Raw genomic sequence first — 27,264 nt, 5'->3', positions numbered from 1 at the left:
AAATTCCTCTGTCAAATACTCATTTTGCTCACTCTGCTAGAATTTATTTACAGATTCACATCCAAAAACAGAATACAGCCAAAACTGGAAAACTTCAGTGGTGCTGCCACACGCTGCTGTGGCTCTTATGGAGGGACCAACCTCTTCGCGCAACTTCTGCAGTGCAGGTTGATGAAGCACCTGCTTACTGTATTCTATTAAAAAAAAATTTGTTCAGTTACCAAGTGGCTAGTGATACATTCGTACCGAGAGCTGGGCCAGCACTGAAAGGCATGAAGGATTACAGGGGTAGGAAGAAGCGGATGCTTGGGAGAAACTCAATATGGGGACAGGAGAGGGAATCGTTTACTGTGGGAACAGGAGTGACCTAAGAATCCTTAGCTACTGAGGTAAATTTCTGAACGACAGCTAGACAGCTGTGTCCTCACTTCGGTGGGTTTATATCTGCGTAGCTGTTAAACACATCCTGAATTTGTTCCCAGGAAGGCTGCTGGCTACAAGCCGCCCCTGTTAGGCACCCACACGCCCTGTCCAGCCACCCATGGCAAATGGATGTGAGCAGAACTGCTTTACCAGGTGCCTGCGTAGAGCTCGAAGCCACTGGCAGTGGGTCACTCCAGGCTTCCCAGAGCCACGCCGGACGTAAACACTGCTGAAATGCAATGCTGCCTTTCCAGCGGGCAGATCAGTAGTTTGTTGTTTTTCCAGATAGAAAAACTGACCTGTTTTTCCTCTCTGTGTCCTGGGGGCAGAGGCCCAGAAGACACAGCCATGGGCCTCCCTCCAGTGATCTCCACAGGTAAAGGTGTGTGAGGTTATAAAATGGCTGGTTACTTATTATTTCCTGCATTTAGTCTCCCTCTAAAGAAACTGCTCCTTTACAGGACAGCAGGAGCTGTTAACCCTTTGGGGAAGAGGAAGACAGGCCATAGCCTCTCCCAGAAATGAGTCTGATTCATGGGACCAAATTAATTGAGAAACAAATCAGAATTCAGATTAGACCTTCTAGCTAGAAGGCAGTTATGCCCCCTCCCTGCTAATTTTGCAATAAACAGGATCACTGGGAAGGAGGGGGAGAGACAAGGCCAGATTTTCAATTCTCAGTGGTCATCTACCTGAACAAAGAAGAATCTTATATTAAAAATTGACCCAGTTAATATTTATTACATCGATCAGGGGAAAGCAGTTAATGGAGCAAGTCAGTATTGACAGAGTTGTGCTGCAATTTGAAAATTTGCCACATGAATGATTTACCTATGGAAGCCTGAAAGTATTTTCCAGTGGTGTCTGCCTGGGATGATCACTGTGCCCAACAAGCTCTTCTCTCTAAGGGTACCTGTACCGGCCTGCGCAGCGATGGTGCCTGCAGGGCTCGTTAGCATCTCATGCTCGTTAGCATACCCGGGAGGGTTCGTTTTGTGCAGCACCGTTGAAGGCAGCCTCACCAAGAGCTGAGATTCACATCAGCGCTGGGAGCACCCCCTGATGCGAGTGTCACCGCCGCTCTGTTCAGCGGAGCAGGCGCGTTCCAAACACTCCCTGTGTAGCATCGGAAGCCCCTGGAGTCCCAGCACAAAGACCGCTGCTGGCCCGCGGGGCCGGGAGCAGCACGTCACCCTGAGGAGGGGCGACCATGTCTCTGTTGTGGGCTCTCATCTTGCTGCAGCTTCCCCGAGACTGGCACTTAATCAAATCCAAAACCCCAGAGCTGATCCCGGCTCATTCAGGCGGCAGAGTGACCAGGAGCCGGTGCGGCGGAGGGGCCGGCCTGGTGGGGAGGGGGAAGGGGGTCTGGCCGGTGTCCCCTGGGGCGCGGGTGCCCCTCAATCGGACAGGCTCTCTGAAAAGGCCGACTTGGACTTCTGCGTCTGCTCCAGCCGGTTGAGGATGAATTGGCTGGTGTCGATGAAGCGCTCCACGCAGTTCACGAAGCACGTCTCGGCCCGGCTGTCCAGCTTCGGACCCGGCTTGTCCATGCACTTCTCCTGCACACACAGCGGGGGCACCCGTTGGTCCCAGGGACACCGCGGCCCGACCCCCCTCTTCCCCCCCATCCCGCACACCGGGGACGTACCCCCGGGCCTTCACCAGTCCTCGGGCACATCAGCGACGACTCCCCCCTCCTCGGGATCCTCATGCTCTCCTGCCACCCGGGGCCCTTCCCGGCCCGGACCCCCCTTCCCGAGGGCCCCCCGCTCTTCCCGAGAGCCTCCCCACCTTCCCGAGAGCCACCCCCCTCCGGTCTCACCGGGGCTGGGACTGCTCCCACGGCGGCTCCATTTTGTCCCCATCTCCCTCCTCCCCCTGGGGGCAAAGGTCAGCGCGGCCTCCCGGCCCGCCTGTCCCACCACCGCGACCTGCCGTTTCCCCCCACCCCCTCCCTCCCGCCGCTCCGGTCACCGGAGCCGTCGGCCCCGCCCGTACCCAGCAGAGCTCGGTCATTTGGTGCACCAGTTGCTGGAAACGCTGCTTCTGCGTCTCCACCTCGATGAACCGCTGGAGCTGAGGGTCGGCGCCGCCCAGCCCGGCGGCGGACGGCGCATCCATCCCGTTACGGGTGCCGCCGGTACCGCCGGTGTTACCGGTGCCGCCGCGCCGCGACCTTCACGTGCCGCCCCGCCGCCGCCGCCGCGCACGCGCCCCGCCCGCCCCTTCCGCCCGCCCCTTCCGCCCGCCCCGCGCATGCTCGCCCGCTCCCCCCGATCGCCCCCTGGCGGCGGGGCGGTGCCGGTGCGCGGCGGCAGCCGGAGAGCCGTCGGCCTTGGGAACCGTTTATTGTGCACAGGCCCGGCCCGCCGCCGCCTGCACCGGGGCCCGGCCGGCACCGGGCCCTCCCCCCCGGCTTCTGTCCTTGGCTGTGAGGGGCCCTGCGGGTGACAGGGGCTGCGGTGGCGGCCGTGAGGGCCCCTCAGGCCACTGTCAGTCCGGAGAGTGGCCATTGCCGTGACCGTGAGGTGCTGAGGTACCGTCCGGTGCGCAGGTCCGTCCCGGTGGGCGGCGGGGCAACGCCAGCCCAGTAGTACCAGCCAGCAGCAGCGGGCGGGGGTCGGCGGGCCGGGCCGGCCCAGCCCGGGGTCAGGGCTCCTCGTCCGTGATGTCCCGGATGCTGCCCAGCAGCGCGGTGAAGGTGGGACGCTCCTCGGCCTTCTGCCGTGAGAGAACCGGGAGCCCTGCTGGAGCCTGCCGGCTGCCCCACTGCTCCCTGGGGAGCCGCAGAGCCTCGCCAGCCCCCTCCAGGGCAGCTGGGGGTGATCACTGAGGACGAGAGCAGCTTACCTCATGCCAGCAGCTGTACATGATGGCGTAGACCCGCTCCGAGGCCTGCTGCGGCCGGTAGAGACGCAGGCCTTGGATGACGTGCTCTGTTGTCTCGCTGTTATTAAACCTCTCGTAAGGCATCTTCCCCAGAGAGAAAACCTCCCACATCAGAACACCTGTTACAGGAAACGGCAGGGACAGGTCATGGCACGGCAGCGCCTGTGCCTGAAGCTGGTTTGCAGAGCTCACCGTTGTTGGGCCACCCTCTCCTCCCGACGTCCGAGACATTAGTGCCGTGCTCTTACCAAAAGCCCAGACGTCAGACTTGCTGCTGAACTTGCTGTACAGAAGCACTTCAGGGGGAGACCACCGCACTGGAAACTTTGACCCCATGGAGCTTGTATACTCATCATCTAGAACGTACCTGCAGCAGATAAATGGGTCAGGGTGGCTGTCTTGGATTGCACACTTTACTCCTCCATGCAACTGACCAAACCCAAAAGGAACTGACAGCTCTCAGAGTGACAAGAGGTTGCACTCTGCGACAGGCAGAAATGTCCCTTTGCAAACAGGTCTATGTTAGTTAAAACTGGGGAAGGGATAAAGTGACACAGAAGCACAGCAAAAAGGGGATGTGGAGAGAAAGCTGCAGCCAGGAGACCAGAGGTGGGGGAAAGAAGAAGCAAAGAGAGGGGGAAAAGGGATGGGGGAAGTAAGAAAGAGGTGGTGGAAAGTGGAGAGGCAGAAGGTTGAGCCAGATAGATGAAGCCGAAAGACAGAAGACAACGGAGGAAAAGCAGGGCTGGAGGATGGTGGGGAGAAAGACTAAAGTGCAAAAGAGACTGAAGGAGGAGATGGGAGACTGAGACAAGAGAGTGACACAGATGTATCTACCAGACCTGGAAAGGCCAAAATCTGATACTTTCACAATTCCTTGGTCATTCACCAAACAGTTGCGAGCAGCCTGTGGATGGAGAGAGGGAGGCAGTCACTCCTACCTGCTCCTGCCTCTCCCATCCCCCCGTACCATCTGGAACTTCATCCTGCGCCCACCCACTTAACACTTTGCCTCAGTTTGTCCTGCAGGTTCACCTGGACTGGGGCAAGCTACAAAGTCCTCAGCAAAGATAGCAAGAGAGGTCTCCAGGCATCCTGTTTATCTATGGAGGGGCGACTTCCCTGGCAGGATTTTGCCTGAGCAAAGCAGCAGCAGAGGAGATCAGGTACAGCATCAAGCAGGACTGAAAGCTGGCAATGCCAGCCCAAGGCCTGACAGACTGCAGGCTCGGATTTTCACAGGGGTCGAGAGGTCCCTTTTCATGTCTGAGCCATGATGCTGCCTGTGCTGCTTAACACAAACCCTGCTCTAGCCACAAATGTGCTTCCTGTCCCTGGAAAGCTACTTAGTCCTGCCCTTTCTGTTATCTCTGCTAACTTGCTGCAAAGCAGTGACTTCAGAGCATCCCGCCCATGCCCAGGTGGGCAGGGAAGCTTAGAGGGGTGCTCTGCACAGAAGGCTGCGGAGCTGCCTCTCTTCATATTGATGAACTAGCTGGACCCTGTCTAGGACATGCTGTGGCTGTCGCTGAGCTGGAGATGTGTCCTTCAGCCACAGCCGTACCAGGTCTCGGTGTAGGAATTGCTTGGATTCTAGGTACTCCATAGCTTCACAGACATCCTTGCACATCTCCAGCAGCTCGGCAGGCTGGAACCGCTGCCGAGTTTCCCTCAGGAAGTTCAGGAGACAGCCGTTGGCCATGTACTCGGTGATGATGAAGATGGGACGCTGCTTGGTGCAGACCCCATAGAGCTGTACCAGCTTCTCATGTGATAGGTTCCTGTGTTGGGGACAAGAAGGGCAATTCTGAGCGTCTAGAAGGCCAAGCAGCAAAAGAAGCATCTGTGAATAAAGAGAGTTTGGGAAGGAAAGTTGTTCCCGGTCCAGCTGATGGTGGAAAAGCTCACTGGGGAATCAGCACAAAGGCAGTACGTTCTCGGATGCATTTTGCAGAGCGTGACGCTGCCTGATTGTCCCTCTGCATCACCCAGGAGAGCAGCCATTCTGGCAAGGCATATCCAGCACTGGCCTGCAGGCTGCTTACCACTTACATCATGAATTTGGCTTCGTCGATAAACTCATCCTCTGACATGGAGCCCTCCCTGATCATCTTGATAGCAACGTTGTACTGGCCTCTCCATTTCCCATACTTCACCACGCCAAACTGCCCCGTCCCCAGTTCCTTCAGAAAGGTCAGATCCTTCGGGTCAATCTCCCACGACCCTAGGACAGAGAGCATGAGCGTAACATGAGTGCAGGTGACATCCCTGCAGGGTGCTCCCAGTCATCTAATCTAGCAAGCCCAAGAAGAGCTCACGAGCATGTGCTGCCTGAAAAACCATCCCCAAAAATGCATAAAATCTGAGACTTGTTCCTCACAGAATGGGGAGCAAAGTAGCTTGTGGTGTCTCTTGATCAGTACCTGTCACCAGAGGGCCAGTAAGTGTTGGGAAGCGATTCCTGTGAAGGCTGTGAGCCCTGCTGCCATGGGACAGCCAGGTTCCCAGCTCCTGCAACCAGGGAACTGTGAGGTAGCCCAGGCCAGCTTACCGTAGCCAAGGCCAGCTGTGGAAGGAGCACTTTTCTGGTGTGGAGACACGGGGTACTTCAGTCTGGATATGAGCCCTGAAACACAAAAGGGTAGATTGCCACACCACGCTTACCTGCCACGTTCCAGCAGGGAACACAAACTTCCTGCCTTCAGCGCAGGAAGGCGAGGATACTGTTGTGTCAGTAAAAACACTGCTGGCCTCACTCTGTCCCCCAAACACTGACCGCCAGAGTTGTGCTGATGGTACGTGATGAGCTCTGGGATGGTGTTGAACAGGTGCTTCTCTGCCAGGTAATACTGATTCTGGGGGGTGCAGCATACAACGTAATGGCGGATCGTGCCTTGGGGGTCTCTGGAGAGACAGTACATGGGGTCAGCGGCATGGGAAGGACAGGCAGAGGCTGAGGGGTGCCTGGGGGGGGCCCTCTGAGGTAGGAACAAGCTGTTCTTAGATCCACTTACACAGAGGACTTGGCATAGACGGAGACAGTGTATTTCCCTGTCTTGCTGGTGGAGTCTCGGACAATGAAGCCCCCTTCCTTACCCTAAAACAGAAAGGGGAGAGGGGACAGGGTGGTTGTGGGGAGGTATGACTGCAACAGACAAGACTTAAAGTGAGTGAAGATCACAGCATGGCTGGAGAGGGTGTGATAAGTCAGAGGAGTCCTGTTTCCGGTCCCTGTCTGGAGACAACCTCCTGAAGTGCCAGCCAGGAGGAGATCACACAGGAGCAGAGATAGTTCCTGGGGCTGTTGGGGTGATACTCCCCTCCCATTGCAAGCCAGGGTTGGTCCCATGCTGGACACAACATGACAGCAGCCCACGGAGGGCTGGTGTGTAGAAAGGACCCAGCCTTGGGAGTCAACACTTACCTCCTGTTTCAGCAGTTGCTCTGCTTGACTCCGAGTGATATTCTTTGAGTACCACCTGGAACAGGGACACAGCTGTCAGTGAGATCACCGCAGCCACCGCTACCCCCAGCCTGGTTTGACCCTGGCCCAGACAGCATAGGCAGTGCAAAGAGCAGGGCATGGATGGCTGTCAGAGGGCCAGAGGCCCTTGAAGGGTGTGCAAGAGGGAGAGGGACCCAGCCAGGCTGGGCTTGCAGGCTGCATAGGTTAACAGAACTGAATGTCAAAAGTCTCTGACCAAGCACAACTTGCCACATCCCTGCACCTTCTCTTACTCACTCAAAGATCTCCAAGGAATTTCTGGTTTCAGTGACATAGTTGCTGGGGATGTATCCTTCCCTCCTGCAGGAGAAAAGGGGCTGGTCACACACTGATGGAGAAGGCCAAGGGGAAAGCAGGCTCCTGTCCCAGAAGGCTGAGTAGAAACAGGCTCAAAAACCTTGGCGCAAACCCATTTGGGTTCATGCTTGGCGAGGGCTGATATCACAGCCTGCTTCAGTCTCCCTCACCCTCCTCATGTGCCATCCCACACAGGAGCCTGTGGGCAGGCAGCCCTGTCCTAACCCCTGTGACTCTGAAGAAGTATGTTTGCCCACCAGTGCCTTGGCACCAGGAGAAGGAACCGTTGCGGAGCAAGTGGTGTGGGTAGTGGGAGCTCTTACCCATTCTTGTCACGGGCTTTCCACCAGGGCAGGTGGCTTTCCTCCAGGATGAAGTATTCCTCGCCCTTCTGCAGCTGCAGGTCCTGCGCGTTCATCGGCAGGTAGTTGTAGAGGGCCACCACCTTCTTCATCTCACCTGCTGTGCTGGGGGCTGGCTCGGGGGGCAGGGGCTTCATCACCATCTTCCCCAGAGTGAGGGAGAGCGTGGGACACGGTGAGGCTGGCAGACACACTGTTTCCCAGGCGATACCCTCCCCAGGCCTGGCAGGGCAGTGGGCTCAGGCCAGGTCAGCACAGCATTCATCTCAGCTCCCACATGTATTTCCACCAGGAGACTATTCCCCCCCAACGCTTTTTATTGCAACATTTCTTCCTTGGAGACCCGTTCTCACAAAAGATAAGTGTTTTATCTCTACCTTTTGGCTTAACACGTGACTCCTCCATCCTATATCAGGACTCCTCTATCCTCCCAGCTCCTGCTGTGGACCCTTAGGGGTGAGATCATTTGCCTTTCCTCCGGGCCTTTGGGTTCCATCCCCTGGTTCAAGCTCCTTCTGCCTTAGAGCACCACCTTGACATCCCTCTCCAGAGCACAGCCCTGGCCTATACATCTCTGAGCAATGCCTTGTCAGTCATTGGAAGTGTTGGCTTTTCCCAGGTAGACCTTTCCTTAGGGAACACCTTGGATCATGCCGACACTGGCTCCTACCTGGTCCTCCTCAGGAGTGGGGGGAAGAGGCTTCTTTGTCTTGCGATGTGACCGTCCAACTTTTAAACCTTCAGAACAGAAAAGGGACTAAGGTGAGAAGAGATCCCCGGCATCATGCTGCGGTGGTCCCCAGGGGCTGGGGCTGGGGCCGGGGCTGGGGCCAGGGAGGGTGCCAAGTGTCTTACTGCCATTCCTGCTCTCCAGGATCTGGCAGCCCATGGCATTCTTGGCTGTCTGTGAGCAGCACAGGTACTGGCCGTCGATCCAGAAGCAGGGGTGGTACTTCTGTACCAGGTCGCTGTTGTACCGGATCACTGTGGCAGAGGAGGGGAGATTTGTGTGACGCAGGGCTGTGCCCCCAGCCTGCTGCAGAGAGCTCTCTGCTCCCTGAATGCAGATGATCAGCCCCATTAAATCATTTCACCCTCTGCTGTGCTACTGATACACAGTTGCACGTGGCCCTGCTGTTCGGGTTTCCCTCAACTCGTTGCTTGTGTTTCGGTGAAGGGGCTACACCAACCCTATGCCACGAAATCCCAAACTTGGGGAGGGCCAGGGCTTTCAGATTTGCTTAAAAGGTCTTCAGCAGCTCTGCAAATGGACACAGACGTGGGCTTGGAGGGACAGGTCCTGCTGTGACCAGCCCTCCTGCCAACCCAAAGGTCTAGCATCTCCCAGGCTGCTCAGAGACCTTCCTTGCTGGGAGACCGCTCCCTTGCCAGGCAGGCACTGACCGGCTTCCTCATTCGTCTCCCCAACCTAAAGGGACAACTGGATGTGCCTAAATACCACCGCAGCGCGGTGCTGGCCCACAACAACTCCGCGGGGTGCAGAGAGCCCCTTCTCTGGGTGGAGCAGGATGAGGACATCCCAGCAGCAAAAGGCCAGCATTTTCTCTCCTCTTTTCTCCTGTGGATTTTACACTGGCTTCAGCTCCCACAGCAACCCCCCTCCCGCAGCAGGGAAGTGGGGAGAGGGCTGGCTGCCTGCCGGGGCAGAGCAGCAGGGCTCTCGTGAAATAACCAACTTCCCCGTTATCTTCTCTGCTCTGCTTCCGCCTCGCTTGGGCAAACTTCCCTGTGTCAATTTGAGCTGCTAATCTCGCCCCACCAGCACAAAGCCACAGAAAGACATACATGCACCAAGAGACACATAGGGGCAGCTCCAGCTGATTTTGGCCGACAGCAAGCACCCGAGCCCCTCTGCGCAGTGCTGCTGCAACACGCTCTCAGCTCACCCATGCAGCTGAGCGTTAGCGAGGCTCGGGGTGGATTGGGAGAGACGCTCCCTGGCTTCCAATAGGCTTTTTGTCCGTGTTTCCTGAAACACTGGGTGCTCTACCCTTGTCTTGCATGCCACTACAGCTGTGTGGTCACATCTGCTATTTCCTCTTGCCCTCACTACTTCTGAGCCTGCTTGAGCTAATTTGGAGCAGGCTTGTGAGAGGGCAAGAAGTCTCAGCCGAGATGGCTGTGGTGCTGCAGAAGTCAGAGGGTGACAGAGGTGAGCGTCCACCTCCTCCGAGCAGGAGCGGCTGGTGTCAGCTCAGGGATGTTAGGGAGCATGCATGTCGGGGCACGGCCTTATGAATGCGCTTGTCATGGGAGAAGTTTCTAATCAGCACTCGCTCTTCCGTAGACGTAGGATAACATAACCACAAGATAGCGAGCCCCCGGAAACCCAGCGTTCTGGGTCGTGACACATGCACAGCCAATTGCTTGTGTTTGCTTTCTGAGGGAGCCACAGAGTCCCCAAACTCACCGCTCTTCAGTTGATGGATCCAGCGTTTGCGCAATTCCTCCGTCGGGGAGAAGACGTAGAGGGGCCCTTCATCATATACCACCTGCAGGACCACATGCCTCAGTGCTCCAGCCTGGGTGTCTCCCGGGAAGGATGGGGGGAGCTGAGGCTTGTGGCCACCCAGAGCAGCCCGTGCAGAGTACAAGCCGTGCTGCTGTGTGCTGGCCCCACACGGTGCTCGCGGGACCATGACGGAGAGGTTATAAATAAGCCCCCTCCCCCGAGACTTTCCACTTCCTTCTCTGACTTTCAGTGTGTTGGGGGCCACGCTGGGTGCCAGCAGGGACAGGCAGCTGGGTTGGGGGCTGAGTGGGCAGCCAGCAGCCAGCATCCTTCCAGCATCATCCAGGGGACTGAATGGGGCAGGACAGAGCTCAGAAGTAGGTTTCCATCTAAGCAGCCCCCTTAAATAGGGCCGTCCAATTCCTCGGGGCTTGCAGAGGCTCACTTGCCTGCTCCACTCAGCACAGAGAGCAGCAGGGCGTCCCCAAACGGCTGAGTGACACCTGGCACTGGGGCAGCAATGTCGTGTTTAGCCCCAGGTCCCTCTGGGGTCCTCCCCCCAGCACTGTGCAGCCAGGCAGAGCGGACCAGCAAAGGAGGTGCAGTGAGGACTCACCTGGAAGGGGTAGGGGAACCGTTCGATGATGGAGATCTGCTCCATGTTGTTGTATTCCTCTCCTTTCCTCTGGAAGAAAGAGGCAGAGACAGATGCTGGCATCCTGTTGCTCAGCTGCTGGCACCTCCCCTGGGACCCATAGCCTTTGGTGTCCCTCTGCTCCCTGTGCCCTGCATCAAGGCAGACCCCTGGTATGGTACAGGCTGTGGGTGCAGAGCCCCCATGTCAAGCGGGACTGTCCCCCATTTGCACCACCCCAGGGCAGGGTAACTCTCACTGCTTCCCCAGTGAGGGGACAGGGGGACACAAGCGGGTACCCCAGGGCCTTCCTCACCGGGACCTGCCGTTCAGGAGGAGGGTTGTTTTCAGGCACCACCGTCTCCACACAGGTGATCTTCTCAATGTCCACTGAGCCCTTCTTGCTGCCCCGGCGCTGCAAGAGACAGGGTTGGTTCAAATGATCGCCAAGGGTGAGACCCAGAGATATTCAAGCAAACCACCATCTCTGCCTCACCACCCCTTGGGCTGGGTGCTGGCGAGGGACAACTTGTGACCCATTGGCACTGCCGTGGCATAGCCCCTGTGGCCCTAGGGCCGACGACTCACCCCCCGCTCAAAGTCATACTCATAGTAGGACAGCTTGCTCTCTGTCAACAGGAACAGGCGCTTCTTGAAGTTGAGGGGAGACGTTTTCTTCTTCTGCTGTGAGCGCTTCAAGAAGATGCTCTCCAGGATGACGCTGGCCATGTCGGCCACCCCAGCCTCCTCCGCGACGTGCTCGCCGGGTTGCTGTGGGCAGGACAACAGTGAAAGGGAGCTTGCTGAGCCGAAAACCTGCCCACCGCTGGACCTCGCTCAGGTACACGCTCCCCCCTGCCTGAGGGGCAGCCAGGGGGTGGTTCACGGTGAATCAGCTGCAGAAGCGTGCAGGCAGGTCCTTGTGGTGTATTTACGATGTCCACTGAGGCTGCAGGCTGTCCCCTCTCCGATGCCAGGCTGCAGACCAAGCCACAACCCAGCCGGCTTCAGCTCTCGCTGGATGGTGGAGGGGCCCCTGGGGTGTGCAGACGGACACAACCGCTGTGAGAAGCATTGCCCCGGGGAGGAGCGCAGAGCCTGAGCAGTGACACCCAGCAGGCTCCCTCCTCCCCTCCAACATCGTGCGTGTGTGTTTATGTGGGCTGTTTCCTCCTGCCGCACCGCAGGCGCTTCGTGCCAGGGACGTGCTGACTTGACAGTGGGCAAGGGGTGGCTGCGGGAGGACAGTGCCTAAAAATGTGTGGTTATGTCCTGGCCTCAAACATGGGCGCAGTTACGTGCTGCCCATAGCACGGAGCAGCCCTAAAGTCATCCTTCCCCTCTGCATCCGTGGAGCCTGCAGGAGTGCAGGGATGGTGCTCAGCCCCCTTTCCTGCCCTGTGAGCGGTGCTCACTGAGGCCAGCTCGAAGGGCTGCCTCCAGCCAGCAACCAGAGGTGTTAAATGCCCCCAGCCCCGCTCAGTGAAGCTCTCCTGAGCCTCTCCAGGGACTGGCAGGAAGGGGCTCGGATGAGAGCCCTGCATCCCACTGCTGCCCTGCCTTCATGGGCACTGGAAATCCGCCCTGGCCCGTGTCTTGGAGCAGCCCGTCCATCTCGCCCTGTGCCCCTCCATGCTGCTCCCAGGCACTGCAACACCCAGACGGTCCCAGCACCCTGTAGAGCTGTGCAGCAGGAGCTGTGAGCTTCTCCTCTGAGGGCTGTAACCAACACCTGACTCCAGCCTGGACCCAACCGGGAGCTGATAAGCTACATGGAGCCATTGCTGAACTGTGATCCCTTGGAGTCCTCCTCCATGTCTCCTGCCCTGACCACCTACGTGCCGTGCTCCACCTCCACATTGTTCCCTTTTTTTCTCCTACAAACACAGCTTTGGAGGGCAACCTAGGAGAAGCTGTTTTCCTCCCCTGCTGCCTGCAGCCCATCTCCTCCGGGGGAGACTCAGAGGTGGGCCAGAGTCAGGAGTTGAGCCCATCCTCTGGCTGGGTAGCCCATCCTCTCCCCCCATGCAGGAGACAGCCATTGGCTCACTTGCAACAGGTACCAGGTGGGGACTAAAGATGCCAGGAGCTGGTCCCACCAGCTGTGCCTCTCCCCAGGGCATGCCCCATCCTGGTGGCAGGAGCAGGGGCATCCCCCTGTCTGCTGTCAATGCCCAGATCCTGATGCTGCAATCTTGATCCTGCCCCACACAGTGGCTATAGCCACAGAGGCTAAGGACAAGCAAGGTTCCCTTCTCTCCTTCCCTCCCCTTGTGGCCCTCATGGCTCAGGCCTTTATGGCTTGTTTGAGTGGTTAAAAAAAAAAACAACAAACAACCTTAAAAAATGAGTCGTCAGAGTGTTTTAGAAAAAAAAGCAGCCTTCACTGGCTGATCCAGGCCTGGGGAAGAGGGAGCTGGGGTCCCTGCTGGGAACAGGGCAGGTGGCTGGGGTGGCCACTGACCCCAGACTGCTGGCGGGGGGGTGGGCGAGCCCAGAACAACCCCAGCATCCCCCTGTAGCCCAGTGTCTCAGTTTCCGTAGCTATAAAATATGGCTGCTGTTCCTGTGTCCCAAGAGCAGGAGGGCTCCCATTGCGCTCTCGGCACAGGCCCAGGGGCTCCAGCCCAGCCCGACTGCAGTGCTGTGTCCCCAGAAGCTTTACCTTGAGTCTCAGCAGCTGTGTCACTGACAGCGGTGCCGGGCAGATGGGACACGTCCTCGCTGTCTCCTCTGGGACAGTGCCGCCAGTGAGGAAAGAATGAAGAATGATGAGTATCTCAGAGGGCTGTTCTGCCCCAGCACAGCACAGCCACCCTGTCCCCAGCACTGCCTCCTTGTTGCCAGCATGGCGCAGCCTCCCTCTCCCTGGCACTGCCACCGGTCCCGCTCTGTCCCTGCCTGGGGTAAGCGGGTGCCCCGTGCGACTCACCCTCGCAGCCAGCCATCGCTGCTGTGCTGTGACAACAGAGGTGGCGAGTAGGTGGGTGGATGCATGTCCTGTGTGTCGTCCCCCCCGGCTAATGTGACTTCCTGTCACTGTCACACCTTGGCCAAATGTGCTCTGACACAACCACGGGGCCCAACACATCAGACACGGTGCCCCACCGTGGTCCCTGGGCCACCGCCCTGCAGGCAGGCTCCCTGGCCCCTGCCCGTGTCCTGCTAAGGAGCCGAGCCTGCCTGCCACCACTGGTTGATGGGGGGCTGGCAGGGGAGCTGGCATGCTCTGGGCAAGCGGGAAGGGTGACAGGGGGTCTGGAAATGACAAACTTCACAGCCCCCGTGTTTCAGGTGCAGCCTGGAGGGTGCCAAAAAAGGACAGAGGAGGGAATGTACCACACGGGACACTCAGGAACAAACCCAGGGCTGCACCCCAGCAGCGCCCGCTGCAAAAAGCGCAAACAAGAAGTGGGTAAAGGCACTGTCAGCACCCCGACCCCCTGCTCTGCAGCACCCCTGGGGTCCCTGGCACCCATGCACCACCCTGACCCCTGCTGCAGCACACCCCCGCATTCCCCAGCACCCACACGCCCCCCACCGCCCTGCTGTGCGGCACCCCATGGCACTATGGCCCCATGGCAGCTGTCCCACCGCCGGCCAGCCACCGCCTGCTCAGAGCCATCCAGGCCGCGGGATGAAGCTGAGCCCCCCCAGCTGGGCTCACCCCCACTCGGCAGCATGTGCCCACTGCCCGGGATGGCTCTCCCGCCCCCCGAGCAGGCGCCATGACCCCTGGCAAGGCCGAGGAGCGGAGCAGAGGTGCGAGGCCGCAAGCAGGCGCCTCATGGCGGCTCTCCCCCAACGGCCTTAATGGGGCCACCACTGCCGCCGCCCTCGTGCTCCCCGCGCCATGTGGTGCCGGGACACGTCTCCCCCAGACCCCCGCACCCAGCCGCACTCACCGAGCCCTCCCGCCACCGCTCCGGCCGGCCAGGGTCCCGCTGCGCCTGCTGCCCCGCGCCCGCCTGAGCGGCCCAGCCCAGCGGGTCGGGGTGGCTGTGGCGGCGGGGAGGCGGCAGGCACGGCGGGGTCGGCCGCGCGGGGAGGAAGGACGGGGCCGGCCACCCCCACCCTTTCGGTTCCCCTTTTTTTGGTTTCTGACTCAAAAGCAGCAGCTGTGTTTCCTCCTGGAGACAGGCCGGGCCACCTCCATGGGGCCACCAGGGCCCTGGCCGCTGCCAGGAGCTGCCCCACATGGAGGGGACGCGGGGCCTGGACGTGGCGCCAGGGGTGCAGGGCCGGGATGTGCAAACCGGGGTGCAGGGCCGGGGCTGGGGGGCGGGCGGGGGTCAGCGCCGTGTTCCTGCTGCCCTCCTGCCCCTGCTCCCCACCTCCCACACCCGGCAGTCCCCATGTCCCACACTCTGCGCATCCCACAGACCCCCGGCCCCAGTCACCCCCTGCCAACCCCCCCATCCCACGGACGCCCCCATGCCCGCGCCCCCACCCCGCAAACCCCGCGCCCCCCCCCACCGCGCCCCCATTCCGCAGCCGCCGCCCGGCACTCCTCCCACGGCTAGGGGGCGCTGCACACCTCATCTCTATGGTCCTACCCTCTTCCATCAGCTTCCGCTTCCGGGGCGCTCCTTCTCTTCGGGCCGCCCGGCAAGATGGTGAGCGCTGGCGGCAGCGGGATGTGGGTCTGGCTCCATCTGCCGCCATCCGCCCCGGTGGCGGCTCGCTCCACCCACCCGAGGCGCCGGCCGCTTCGGTGGGCGCTTGGCCGGCGTCTAAGCTGCGGCGGGGGGAGGCCGTAGGGCCGGGATGGTGGGGCCGGGCCTCCCCGAGGGGAAGGGAAGGGAAGCCGGGCGTCTCTCCAGCTCCTGCTGACTGACTTCTCCCTGCCCCTCCAGGTGAACGTCCCGAAAACGCGTCGGACCTACTGCAAGAAATGCGGCAAGCACCAGCCGCACAAAGTCACCCAGTACAAGAAGGGGAAGGAGTCCCTCTACGCCCAGGGTAGGGACGGGTGCGCTCCGGGGCACGGCCCGGGGGGAGTTGTGTGGAGCCCGGGTGGTCATGCGGGACGGCTGCGGGCTGAGTATATAGCTGTGGGAGACGGGGGGCTTGCTTCCGATGCGTTCTGCAGCTGCAGGCTGAAGCCTGCTAGGGCTCGGTGAGAGATTGCCAGTTGGACTTGTAACATGTCTTGAGTTGTTGCCTGAACAGAGCCATTTTCTCCCATAGGAAAAAGACGCTACGACAGGAAGCAAAGTGGCTACGGAGGCCAGACAAAGCCCATCTTCCGTAAGAAGGTGAGTGCTGCTCCCGGAAGGAGGACGTGAAACCTTCTTGGCATTCCACATGCCTAGCTGAAGAGGGACGCTTCAGCCTCCTGCAGCTTTGTGGTCCTGTGCTCAAGGTGTGTTATGGCAGCTCTGTGCTGGTAGCGCTGTCCAGGGAGTGTAAGATCCACATCTCATCTTCCCTGCTGTTTCTGTCTCATGTGGATGCTCCTTTTTTTTTTGCAGCAGTGATGTAGGGTGTGTTTGCAGAGCAGGTTTTGCAGGGAGCCTTGATGCTGTCAGAGCATTTTTACTGGAAGTGATGCTTTTAATGAAAAGAGTGTTTTCCTCATTGCTTGCCAAAGGGGAGGAGCACGGCGAAGGAAAAGGCAGCCTGCTGCTTGCTTTCCCTATGAAGTGTCAGTATTTTATCACTGAAACTTGTTGCTGGGTTTGTGAGGCTCTCTGCGTAGTGAGGCTGCCTTCACTGACAAGGGTACGATAGAAGTGAAGCATGTGCAACTCCTGAGGGTACCACAGAGCACGACATTGGTTTCTTGCGGACCACTGTCTCCAGGGAAATCCATATTGCTGCGGCAGTAAATGCTCTGTTAGGCCTTTGCTGAGAGTCTGAAAGACAGCAGTGCATTCTGTTACAGATGAGTTGCAGAAACCTGCTGCTGTTGTCCTTCCTCTTCAGTGTGGGTACCTGGGACTTAGCCTCGCAGTACGTTTTCCCTCTGTGTCTCTATGTATCTCCTGCCTAGGAGTTGAGGAGACAAAAGCTGTGGTATTTACAGCAGTGAAGCAAAACCTGGTGGGCTGATTTGTTAGATTTTTTTGTGTGAACTGTTTAGTTAAGGTTATAGAGCTACTTGGCTTGTTGATGGAAAGCCCTGGTATTCTGCTGGAGGTGTTCAGGAAGTCTTCCAGCAAGAAGAAAAAAATGAGCAGTTTTTCAAGTTGCCTTTCTGCCAGGAAGTGGGGAGACCTTGCAGAAAGTGCTTCTGCAAGCAGGGTACACAAAGCAGCTGTGCTGCTTTCTCAGTTTGGCACTCTCCACCTGTACGTTGCCATCCCCATTTCGGTTTCTTCCCAGTCAGCATTATATGGATGATTGGCTGAGGCTTGTAACTGGTGGTTACAGCTGCAGTAGCCTTGCATTGCAGCTTTGGATTCTTCCCTCTCAAGTCTTTTGGGTTTCATCTGACTTCTCAGTAGCTGCGGGTCTGCATTGAGCACATTGTGTTGCTGCTTCTTCTGGTAAAAGTTTGTCAGTCCTGCTGCTTTCAGGCATTTCATCTGCCTGGCTCTCTGCTGAACTTCTGAGCAGTGTCAGTCTGTTCTCCCGCACTCCAGAAGTGCCTGTTCCTTGGTGTGTTCACTGGCACAGACTTAATTCCAGCGAGGCCGATCTCTGCAGGGGATCATCCCTGCCCCACTGAATGGTTTTGCCAGTGTCCTTTATTGTGAAGTACAGATCCACTATATTCCTGTACTGGTCCTTAAGGTGCTGCCTTGTTTTTAATGGAGGGAGCCGAACTATGTTGGTAGTCTTATTCTTTACACTTTGAGAAGAAGCTGCTGACTCTTCAGGAGTGTAGATAAAAGCTTTTCCTGAGAGCAGCAGTTTGTCTGCTTGTGGAAATTTTGTTCATTGATACGCTCTGCTACTCCCCTCCCAGGCTAAGACCACAAAGAAGATTGTGCTGAGGCTGGAGTGCATGGAGCCCAACTGCAGGTCCAAGAGGATGCTGGCCATTAAGAGGTGCAAGCACTTTGAACTGGGAGGAGACAAGAAGAGAAAGGTATGTTTGTGTACCGTGAGTGCCTGAGAAAGGGTGGCAATGTTCAGTGGTGAATAAACTTGCTCTATCTCTTCTTACAGGGCCAGGTGATCCAGTTCTAAGTTCCATCCTATTCGTTCTTATGGACCATATTAAAATATTCGGAAATAATCTGTTGCTTGGTTTTGTGTATCCTCTCTTATTGGTGGGGTGGGACTTGCAAGTCCCAGCACCAGGAAGGTGTTACTTGCAAAGCTGCTTAGTAAAAATTAGTAAAATCTGAATGCTTTTGAAAAAAACCCTGCCGATGACTGGAATGTCCTTACTGTGTTAGCAAGAGGTATTTTAAAATGCATGTAGAGCCTGAGGCTCTGATGGATTTTTGCACCAGTGGCTTCTCTCCCCGAGCATTGCGGTGCTGCTTTTCTACAGGCTTATTTATGAGCTTCCATGGTAGAAGGCTGTCTTCAAAAGGGCCCTGTCTAAACTTCTGCAGCTTGTTTCATTTAAAACAGTTCACGTCTCTTTTATAACAGTTCCATTTCAGGAAAGCTGTGATGAAGTTGGATTGTGTTAGATGAAGTAGTGATTGAAAAAAAACCAAACCAAACCAAAAAAACAAGCAGAGCTGCCTGATTAGGCCTCTTTCCTTTCCAAGGCCTTACCAGAGAGGAGTGGCAGGTAAAATTCCTTGCCACCAAGCAATGGTTTCAACACAGTAGGGACCACAGTAATCCGAACCCCCACAAACAGCCCCTGCACTTGGCTGTTGGTCCTTCTTTACAAACAGGGAACAGTTGTACTGCCTTAAGGGGCAACGTGTGGGCAAAGGCCCTGGGACAGCTAGTGGGTATAGTATCAGGGGCTTCATCTGATGAAGCGTCACCCGCACCATTAGGCGGTGGTTACGTGCTGCAGCTCAGCTATGGCCTGCGCAGTGGCCGTGTGTTATGGTAGCTCAGAGACAGGAGAGGGACAGCTTCATACCCATGGTTCCCCCAGCTGCGTGCTGTCACGCTGAAAGCGATGGTGTGACAAGCTTCAGCTGCCTGTCCCCAGTGTCTGACTGCTGTTGGCACCTCTTAGAATTTTCCTTTAAAGAAGCCCAAACACAGCACTGAAGTTTCAAATGAACGGTGACTGATGGGCAGCTGCTGAGTGTGGTACGTTACAGGGCAGCCTACCCTGGGCTTTGACGGGATCGTCCACTTGAGGCAGCAGAATGCTGCCTGTGAGTAGGAAGCCCACTATCAGCAGATGCTGGGAGCACAATGTGGAGCTTGCTTTTAAAACTAACTTTCTTGTGGTTGAAATAGAGCAGGAGAATGGAGAAACGCCTCTTCACACATCTTCATAGGGACTGAGACCACTCAGTTACCAGACTATCAGAATTTGTATTTTTGCTTATTCGGCACTGGCTGATGTGGTTGGTGTTTTCAGATTCCTGCTGCTTAAGCTGTTGGCAGCAGTGGCTTTGGCCTTTGCCCGTGAGAAGGACTGTACAGCTGTATTGTCAGCTTTACTGAGCACTGTTTGTTGTAATCGTGACAAATTTCACAAGAACTCAGTGACTTGAACAAGCTGGCCCATTTTCTAAAACCTGATTTAATTTCAGATACCATGCTGTACTCATGTACAGTGAAACTAAGAAAAAGCTTAGCCTTTTAAGGGATGCTTTAATCAAAGTGCTTAATCACAGAAATAAGAACAAATCAAGTTATCCTGATTGTGCAGTAGTCAGAAGAGAACGTACTTGTACATAATGGTTGCACAAGTGATTAAGTATCCACCTCTCGTCTCAGAAGGATCTGTGTTATTCAACCTCGAGGCTAGTGCCAGCAGTGGAAGGCAAACACATGGGCGTTTCTGGAAGGCAGCTCACCGAGGAAGGGGACCCTAGTGTTCCCATGAAGGGTGGAGACAGATTTATCATCTGAAGGGAAGTGACAGCCACTGGTGAGAAGGACTCCTGGCGTAACGAGAAACCCTCAAAAGCCAAGTCCTGAGGCATGATACTTAACCACATTTATAAGCAGGCAGCTGTCAAGAAAGCAGTTGCTAAGGAGTGCAGTGATTTAGGTCGGTCCCTGAGTTGTCAGAAGGTGGAAGCAGATGCCCATGCTTTGAGGACAGTATTGGGTTTCTTCAGTGGGGGTAGGAGCAGCTTTTCTTGCTCTTGGACTGTGTGCCTGGCAAAGCAGCAAGTTTTCCCCCCATTGTCCCTGAAGTGCTCAAGGAGAGCTGTAAGATGCTGCATGTATCCTTTGCATTTCTTTGGTTGGTAGTGGCAGTGGGCATTAACAGGAGTTGCTGCCCTGCTGGGGCCCTTATAGCCCCTTGGAGAAGGAGTTAGGTGAGATGCCAGAGAAAGGGTAAACAGAAGAGAAGCAGCACCCCTTTCCCCGTTACCTCTTGGTGATGGAGTGATAGGTATTTGTCACGTTAAGCCGAAGGTTCAAAGTCCACATAGAAGCACATAAATAGTGAATGCTGGAGGAGAGAACAAAGGCACCCTGCTTGGAGGAAGGAGACAGGCTTCTCATGACAAGAAGTTTGGACAGAGTCTGGGGCTTATGAAAAGATTGTCTTTGTACCTCCTATAGTACTGCTACTTTCAGCAGCACCGTGCCTGTTGGGTTCACCTCCACGCTCAGGGAGGAGACCCATGTGTAAAACCCCCAGTCCCTGCTGGCTGGCAGGATCTGCCGGACGGAGCATGCTGGGTTGCAGGCCAGCCCATTGCCGAGGAAGGTGAGGGAGAAGGTGAAGTTCTGGGGTCCTCCGATCTCCTGATGGTTTAGTACTGCCACAGCATAGGCTCGACCAGACAGAGGTCGTTCCCACAACTCAAAGTTCTTGTCCTGCCAAGGAAAAAAACCCAGGGTTTACGTTAGGGAAGGCAGAACTGATGGCCTTCATGTCTGTCTCTTTAAACGGGCTTCAGAAGCAAGCGGGCTCACTGGGCTCCTGTTCCCAAACCCAGCGCACTCCTCTATAGCCCGTGTGTCCCCAGTGTCCCCTTTCTGAGGAGGCTGGCTGCCTGTGCCCTACACCCCACCTCCTAGCCCGGTCCTGCCATACCTTGGTGATTTGGTATCCCTGCTTGCCCAGCGGATCCTGGTTGATGGCGATCACCTCTTTGTTCTGGAGCAGCCATTTGGCCTCAGGACTAATGTGCCGCAGGTCATTGGACATGAAGAGGGGAGCTGCCATAATAGCCCACATTGCCATCTGAGTCACCGACTGATCCCAGCTTAGCCCAAAGTTTCCAATCACCAGCTGTGAGAGAAAAACAAAAATGCCCGGTAACGCTGCCTGCCGAGGAGAAACTGGGCCACCAACCTGAGCACTAGTAAATGACAGGATGCTGAGGGTGGGACCCCTGTTTGAGGACTGGTTAGATAGGCTGAATACCAGGAGGAGGACCAGATGGTTGGGAAAATCAAGGCATGATTAGTGTGGCAATTTAGGATGAACCACTGGTGGAGGTAAAGAAGAATCCTTAACTTTCTAGGCAGCGTTCAAGAATCTGCTTTTGGATGCAGGTATTCCTTCCTTGTGATGCTGGCACCCAGGGATTTTTCCCCTCTGGTGGGAGATAAGCACTTTGGAAACCGTCTCCCACTGCCACATCTGTGTTCTGAACTGGCACTGCTTGTAGAGTCTGCTTTACACAAAGACAGTGCTTCCTCAGTACCTTCCGCAGCTGTAGTTCTCTCTCCCTCTCATCAGATTCCTAATCCTAGGGCCCTATCAGAGCCCTTCCCCCAGTTCTCTCCCTCCCCTTCTCAGCCTACAGCCAAGGAAAGGGTTTTTTTGCCAGTGCTGAAAGGGACGTGGGTGTTGCTCTACTTGCCATGTCAGGATCATTCCAGCCCCCTGGCCCAGCTATCTTCACAATGCTGTCTTGGTGAAGTGCTGTCCAATCCAAGATGCTCTTGATGCTTCTCCAGGAATCATAGACATCAAAAAAGTTCCTCCAGTGATTGCAGTACTGTTTGATCTCTGTGTAATTGGGCTGCCAAAATAATTAGTGTGATTAGCCAGAGAGCCTGACTGTACAAGAACAAGACTGTACACAAGGCTAGACTAGATCAGGGATAATTTGGGGGAGAACTATGATAACACCTTTCATCACCAGCCATCGGGATGATCTAGTACATCTTGGTTCCCTAGGATGCCTTGTGCCCAGTAACTCCAGTCTGCCATGCTCCAGACAATGTTATTGCTTCCCTTGGGTGAACAGTTGCAGCCATCTAGCTGTTAGAAAATTCCTTTGAGTGCTATTTTACTGAAGGTGTGACAGGGCCAGTGGGATTAAACTGTAACATCCCAGTAATTACTGCCCTTTCTTGGGTTTACATCCTTTGGTGACTAATGCGTTTAACTCCCAGTGGGAGGGAACGGCAGCATCCTGTCATGGTGGCACAGGGGATGCCAGCTGTGGGTGGAGAGCAGCATGTCAGCCATGGACCCTGGCTGGCAGAAATCTGTCGGTAAACAATGTGGGGAATTCCTATTAAATAGGCTGTCCTAAAGTCTCTCTCCTGGTCCCTAGAGATGACTGTAAGGCTCAATCTGTAGCACTCTGCCTCCAGGAGGAATAACACCGAACTGTCCGCTAACCGTGTGTCTGCATTGCCAATGTTTTGTTGCTTGGTTCCTTGGAGACAGAAAGCAGATGGATGCTGCTGTGTTCTTTGGCACATTGCAGCTGGGCTGTGCCTTCATGCTGCAGGATCCTACTTAATTCTTTTCAGCAGAGTAATGACTTGCCTCAGGTATACTTCAGGGCTCTAGAGGAAAAAGGGGTTTTCCTCTACCTTACAGTCTTTTTCTCTGTCAGACTAGAGAGCAGCAAGTTTCTCGGGAGGCTGCTTTGCACTTAAAGCTTTTTTGTTCTTTCCACTTTCAGCCCCAGGATAAGCCTCGAGAAATGCTCCTTACCTGCTGCACAGGCCTCAGGTAGAAAGGCCATTCACAGGAGTACACAATGCTCCTTCCAGTCTTGTTCAGGGCCAGAGACATGCGTCTGTAACCTAAAGGAAGAGGACAGGCAGAGGTTACACAATCTCCTTGGTCAGAGGAACTAGTCTAATGTCACAGGTTCGGGTTTCAGTTCAACTCTTGCAAAATCAAGGATGAAACACCACAGGGAGGACAGGGGAGCTTATAGTCTGCAGCCAGTGGCCTGCCTCCCAAGGACAGGTGAGCTTCTTCACAGCTTTGCTACAGGTCATGGGCAGGCTCATTGCTCCACGACTGCTGATCTCTTTGTACGTACAGCCGTGGGTAGAAGCTGCAGTTTTGCTGTGTGGCATTTTTCCCTCTAGATACCTGGGAAATACAAGTTGGTATCTATCAAGCTGCTAGGTACAGCTTTGCTGGGTAATGTAGCAGTATGTTCTTATGAGGCGTTTGTGCCATATGGACTGGGCAGGAATTCAAAAGCACTAGCTAGCTTTTTCCTGTCCTTGTCCCCAGACAGCCCTTTTAAGTCCATTTTAATCAGCAGAGAGAGAAATAAAGGCTCGCTCTCTCCCCTGGAACTGCTTCAATACAACCAGATTTTATCTGGGTTACACATATGATCCAACAAGAGCTTTCAGCTCAGCCGTCCCTTACGGTGCTGAGCTGTGCTCCTGGCTGTGGCAGCTGGCATATGCCCCACCAACTGGCTTCGATGGGATTGTCACTTGGGCATGTTCTCCCTGCCAGGCAGAGCCAGGACTGCGTGCAGGATTCCTGCTGCCAAACACCGTGGTGCTGACTGTGCCAGAGTCCAGTCAAGAGAAAACCGCCTTCTGAATTGCATCATTCTTCCCACAAATCTGCTCCCGTGGCACTGGGATTTGCTTGTGCTTGTAGCCAAGCCCCCCCCTCAGCACAGTGAGCTACTGAAGCTTTCAACTGCTGACTTGCCAGCCTCTGTGCAAGTAACTTCTGAACTGGGATTTACACTGGCGTGCTTTAAAATGAAAGCCCCAGGAGGATTTTCATGCCAGAATTTCCTTCATTTTTTTTCCATTAAAAGCCCCGATAACTGCCCTTTTTTATGGCTGACACAAGCTGTTCTAGCTTCAAGCTGATGTGCATTGACACGCCCTCACCAAAGGGATTAAGGGTTAAGTGTGTGAAACGTTTTGAGCTCTCCAGTGAAGGCACTGCAGAAAGGCAAAGCCTCTCCGCGTTAAAAGCTGAGGCGGCAGTCTGCACAGAGAGCTCCCAGAGCACGCAGTCGATGTTTCCGTGCTCAGCACAATGTGATCTCTGGTGTGAGGAAGCTGCTCTTTCAAGCTGTGCACACCAGTGAAAGCGCCAGGAGGCTGAACTGGTAAAAAACACTTGGGCCAGCAACACTTGCTATCTTGGCCTTGGGAACAGTTTCATACCTGCTTTTGTAAGCAAATCCCTCAAATAAGTATGCTCAGGGAAAAGCAACTCCCTGGAGCCCACCCTGGGCCTAGAATTGCTGCTGCCTGCAGAATATTCCCACTGCAGTGCTGCCTCGAGCCCACACCTACCTTCTGCCAGCAGCTCCAGTGTGCCAGAGTTGCAGCCGTCAAACTTCAGCAGATCCACGCCCCAGGAGGCAAACGTTTGGGCATCCAGGTCATAGTAGTTGTAACTGCCAGGGAAGCCAGCACACGTCTTGTTCCCGACATCGCTGTAGATTCCCAGCTTCATCCCCTTGGAGTGGACCTGCAGAAAGAGAACTGGGGATGGGGCAGCTGCGAGGCAGGAGGAAGCGGAGCTGGGCCGGCAAGGGAAGCAAAACCCCACTCCGGCAGGTAGGACCTTAGCTAAGCAGCTACGCAGCCATTTTCCACCTGGCCTTCCCTCTCCTGCCCGGCTCCCAGCGTGGCTGCCTGTTGGGTCCCCCATCACTGCCCTGCGCCGCAGCGGGTAGCACTCACGTAGTCGGCCAGCTTGCGGATCCCGCTGGGGAACCGTTTTGGGTCAGCCTGGAGCCTGCCGTGTTCATCCCGCCTGGGAGCCATCCAGCAGTCGTCGATGCAGACGTACTTGTAGCCTGCGTCCCTCCAGCCCTCGGCAGCCATCACATCGGCCATCTCCGTGAAGAGCCGCTCGCTGGGCACGGGAAAGACACGACCAGGAAAGAAAGCAGAGAACGTGGCAGTCTGATTTCTGGCACCGACACGGCAACCGTGCCGCCCTTCCGCCGAGGGGCCGGGCCGGGCCGGCCGGGAGCAGGGCCCGGGGAGGGCCCCAGTCGCCGCTTGGCTCTGTGCCCTGGCACGGGAAGGGCATACCGGGTGCCACGGGACAGTGCCGCAGAGCATCGCCCTAGGCCGGCTGTCCCCGGCCCTGACACCGCCAGTGCCGGTACCTGGGCTCCCCTGCGGCCGGTACCCCCCGCCCCACCGCCCGGGGCCGGGCCCCAGGGCACCCCCGCCGGTACCTGACGCAGCGGTGCGGGTCGGTGGCGCAGTCGGTGCGGCAGAGGAAGCGCTCCCAGTGCAGCCAGCCCATCGGCGGCGTCCGCGCCAGCCCGTTGTCCAGCGCCAGAGCCGCCGCCAGGGCCAGCGCCGCGGCCAGGGCCCAGCGCAGCGCCCGCCGTACCGCCGCCATAGCCGCCCCCCGGCCGCTGTGACGATGGGCGGTCCGACCCACCAATCGCTGCGCGGGGCCCCCCACCCTTCCGCCAATCACGAGCAGCGGTGCGCACCGCGGCCCGCCCTCTCTCCCGGCGGTCACGTGGGACGCGGCGGTCACGTGAGCGAGGCGGGAGGGCAGATGGCGACGCGGGCGAGGCCTGGCCGGGCTGGGCCTTTCGCGGTGGCTGCCGTGGGAGGCGTGGGCAGGGCCGGCCCTTCCCGGCTGCCGCGCCGAGGCCTCCGTGAGGCGCTGGGGGCCTGCCCCTGGGCTGCGAGCCTCCTCCCCGCTGCGGGGCCCGGTCCTGCGGCAGCGCGGAGGGGGAGCCCGGGTGGACTCGGGGCTGCCGTGAGCAGCGGGGCGGTGGGTTTGTGCGCGCTCCGCGGTGTCAGCGCTGGCGGCGTGACCCCAGCGTCCTGCGGAAGTGGGGAGGGTTTGTTCTCCGTGGTCCCGGGGCTTGGTTTTGTCTCTCTTCTTCAGCCCTGGCTCAGAACCGCCTGTGAGCAGCCTCTGAGTGACACCGCTAACGGCACCTTCCTCCTCAGAGCGCCTTCTTCCCCTGTTCTCTTTCCTCCTCTGTCACCGCAACCCTCTTAACGCCCTGGGTTCCTTCACCCCTCTGAGGCATGCCGCCGGCTTCATCTTCCTCGCTTCACCTTTTAGCCTGAGCACTGCAGCTCCTTGCCCGTGGCATCTTGTCCAGCATCAGTGGAGGAGGAGGGGTTTGGCGTTACAGAGTTTCTTCAGACAGCGTCTTGCGGTCTCGTCCTGGCTGCACGGGGGGTTTGGAGCACAGGGCTCTCGGGTGCCTCGGCTGTGCTGAGGAGCCGGCAGGGCCTCCACCGTGACCTCAGGATGTTTTACGATACTGTAGGTTGGGAGGTAAGGAAGGGGAGCGGGGTCTCTGCAAAGCCTGGCTCCCCTCTTGCAGGGATCCAAGGAGCGAAGTGAACCCTGGGGCTGGATCCAGTGCTGACAAGAGGTTGATACAGAATGTGAGGCATGGCCAGGCTGTTTGCTCCTGCTCTGCCTGCTTGTGGGGATGCCTGAGGGGCTGGATCCAGTGTGTCTCTGCCTGAGGTGGCTGTTCCCATCCAGGTCTTTGCCCTCAAATATTGTACACTCAAATTCAGACACAAGAATAAGTCATAGTCACCGGGCATTGCCCCATTTGCACCAGTAAAATCAACTTGACTGGGAGGTGGACGAGAACCTCTGGGAAGGGGCAATGCTGATGTCAGCAGGACCCAGAGAGCTGTAAGGGGCACCTGCATCTCAGTCAGTGTCTCTGAGATGAGCCTGGGATTTAATCCCTGTTTATACAGGAGTCACACAGCTGTGAGCACTGCTGGTCCTCATCCTGCTGGAGGAACCAGCACTGGAAGTGTGTGTGGCCGGTCAGGGAGGCATGGAGGCTCCCGCTGCCAAGGTAGCAGTGAGAAACGTGAAATGAGGAGCCGAGTCTTCCCACCATGCATCTCCCCCAGGGCTGGATCAGCTCCTGCAGCCCCGCTGGAGCTCTCGTCGTGGGCCCCACCGCAGCAGGAGGAGGGGAGCAGGATGGGACCGCTGCAGGGCTGGGGCTGCCACGGCGCTGGGCTCTGGGTGCCGCTGGTGCGCGGGGCCATCCAGGCATCTCGCTAGGTGTCCTCCGATCCCTGCTCTGGTGCATCCAGGGAACAAAAGCTCTTCAGAGCCTGTGGTTTGATAATTGCTCCTTGTTTCAGTGCCGGGGTCCTCCCCCTGCCCCTTGAGGGGCTGAAGCGCAGAGGCTTCACAAAGTCGGACAAAACAAGCCACTTTAGGGGTTGGAAAACCTCATCGCTTTGTTTTTTCTTGTGCAAAACCACAGCCCAGAGCTGGGCAGATATCCCGTATTCCCAGGGCTTGAGAGCGCTGCAGGGCTGATCCCTGTGTGTCCCTGGGCTCCAGCCTTCCCTCACTGCCCTTTCCCGAGTGTCCTGCCTGCCCCCCGGCAGCACCTGGGACACCCACACCCGTTGGGCTGGGGACCACGTGGGGTGGCCCGCGGCCTGCATGTGCTGG

The 27,264-nt window shown here is 57.0% G+C and overlaps 4 protein-coding genes across 5 annotated transcripts; 1 reads left to right on the top strand and 3 right to left on the bottom strand.

Annotated features, from left to right (window-relative positions):
* Nucleotides 1-1,132: 1,132 nt before the first annotated feature.
* On the bottom strand, nt 1,133-2,642 carry TIMM8A (translocase of inner mitochondrial membrane 8A). The gene is made up of 2 exons (XM_054214420.1): nt 2,425-2,642; nt 1,133-1,985 (listed from the first exon to the last, which is right to left on the bottom strand). Exons 1-2 carry the CDS (start codon nt 2,545-2,547, stop codon nt 1,824-1,826), a joined length of 285 nt encoding a protein of 94 aa, XP_054070395.1. The 5' UTR covers nt 2,548-2,642; the 3' UTR covers nt 1,133-1,823.
* Nucleotides 2,643-2,713: 71 nt separating this feature from the next.
* Nucleotides 2,714-15,366, bottom strand: BTK (Bruton tyrosine kinase). Of its 2 annotated transcripts, none has more exons than XM_054214175.1 (20): nt 15,143-15,366; nt 13,252-13,319; nt 11,175-11,357; nt 10,903-11,001; nt 10,569-10,637; nt 9,911-9,992; nt 8,335-8,463; nt 8,150-8,217; nt 7,441-7,622; nt 7,058-7,120; nt 6,740-6,794; nt 6,330-6,412; nt 6,092-6,219; nt 5,867-5,941; nt 5,368-5,539; nt 4,880-5,096; nt 4,158-4,222; nt 3,564-3,682; nt 3,277-3,434; nt 2,714-3,147 (listed from the first exon to the last, which is right to left on the bottom strand). In XM_054214175.1, exons 1-20 carry the CDS (start codon nt 15,249-15,251, stop codon nt 3,076-3,078), a joined length of 2,196 nt encoding a protein of 731 aa, XP_054070150.1. In that variant the 5' UTR covers nt 15,252-15,366; the 3' UTR covers nt 2,714-3,075. The 2 variants fall into 2 exon arrangements, with proteins under 2 accessions (XP_054070150.1, XP_054070151.1); XM_054214176.1 differs by lacking the exon at nt 15,143-15,366 and adding an exon at nt 14,492-14,617.
* Nucleotides 15,350-17,772, top strand: RPL36A (ribosomal protein L36a; the record flags this gene model as incomplete). Its single annotated transcript, XM_054214767.1, has 4 exons — nt 15,350-15,548; nt 15,777-15,844; nt 17,500-17,622; nt 17,703-17,772. Coding segments are annotated over 4 exons (411 nt in total), but the record flags the coding sequence as incomplete, so codon positions are not given.
* Nucleotides 17,773-19,257: 1,485 nt separating this feature from the next.
* Nucleotides 19,258-25,207, bottom strand: GLA (galactosidase alpha). Its single transcript, XM_054214177.1, has 7 exons — nt 25,025-25,207; nt 24,519-24,693; nt 24,126-24,303; nt 22,549-22,640; nt 21,458-21,619; nt 20,683-20,880; nt 19,258-20,462 (listed from the first exon to the last, which is right to left on the bottom strand). Exons 1-7 carry the CDS (start codon nt 25,192-25,194, stop codon nt 20,199-20,201), a joined length of 1,239 nt encoding a protein of 412 aa, XP_054070152.1. The 5' UTR covers nt 25,195-25,207; the 3' UTR covers nt 19,258-20,198.
* Between the last annotated feature and the right edge of the window lie 2,057 nt (nt 25,208-27,264).

The sequence above is a fragment of the Rissa tridactyla genome, chromosome 9, assembly GCF_028500815.1.
Source record: "Rissa tridactyla isolate bRisTri1 chromosome 9, bRisTri1.patW.cur.20221130, whole genome shotgun sequence".
NCBI classification, from domain to species: domain Eukaryota; kingdom Metazoa; phylum Chordata; class Aves; order Charadriiformes; family Laridae; genus Rissa; species Rissa tridactyla.
This window is presented reverse-complemented; position numbering and strand designations above follow the sequence as displayed.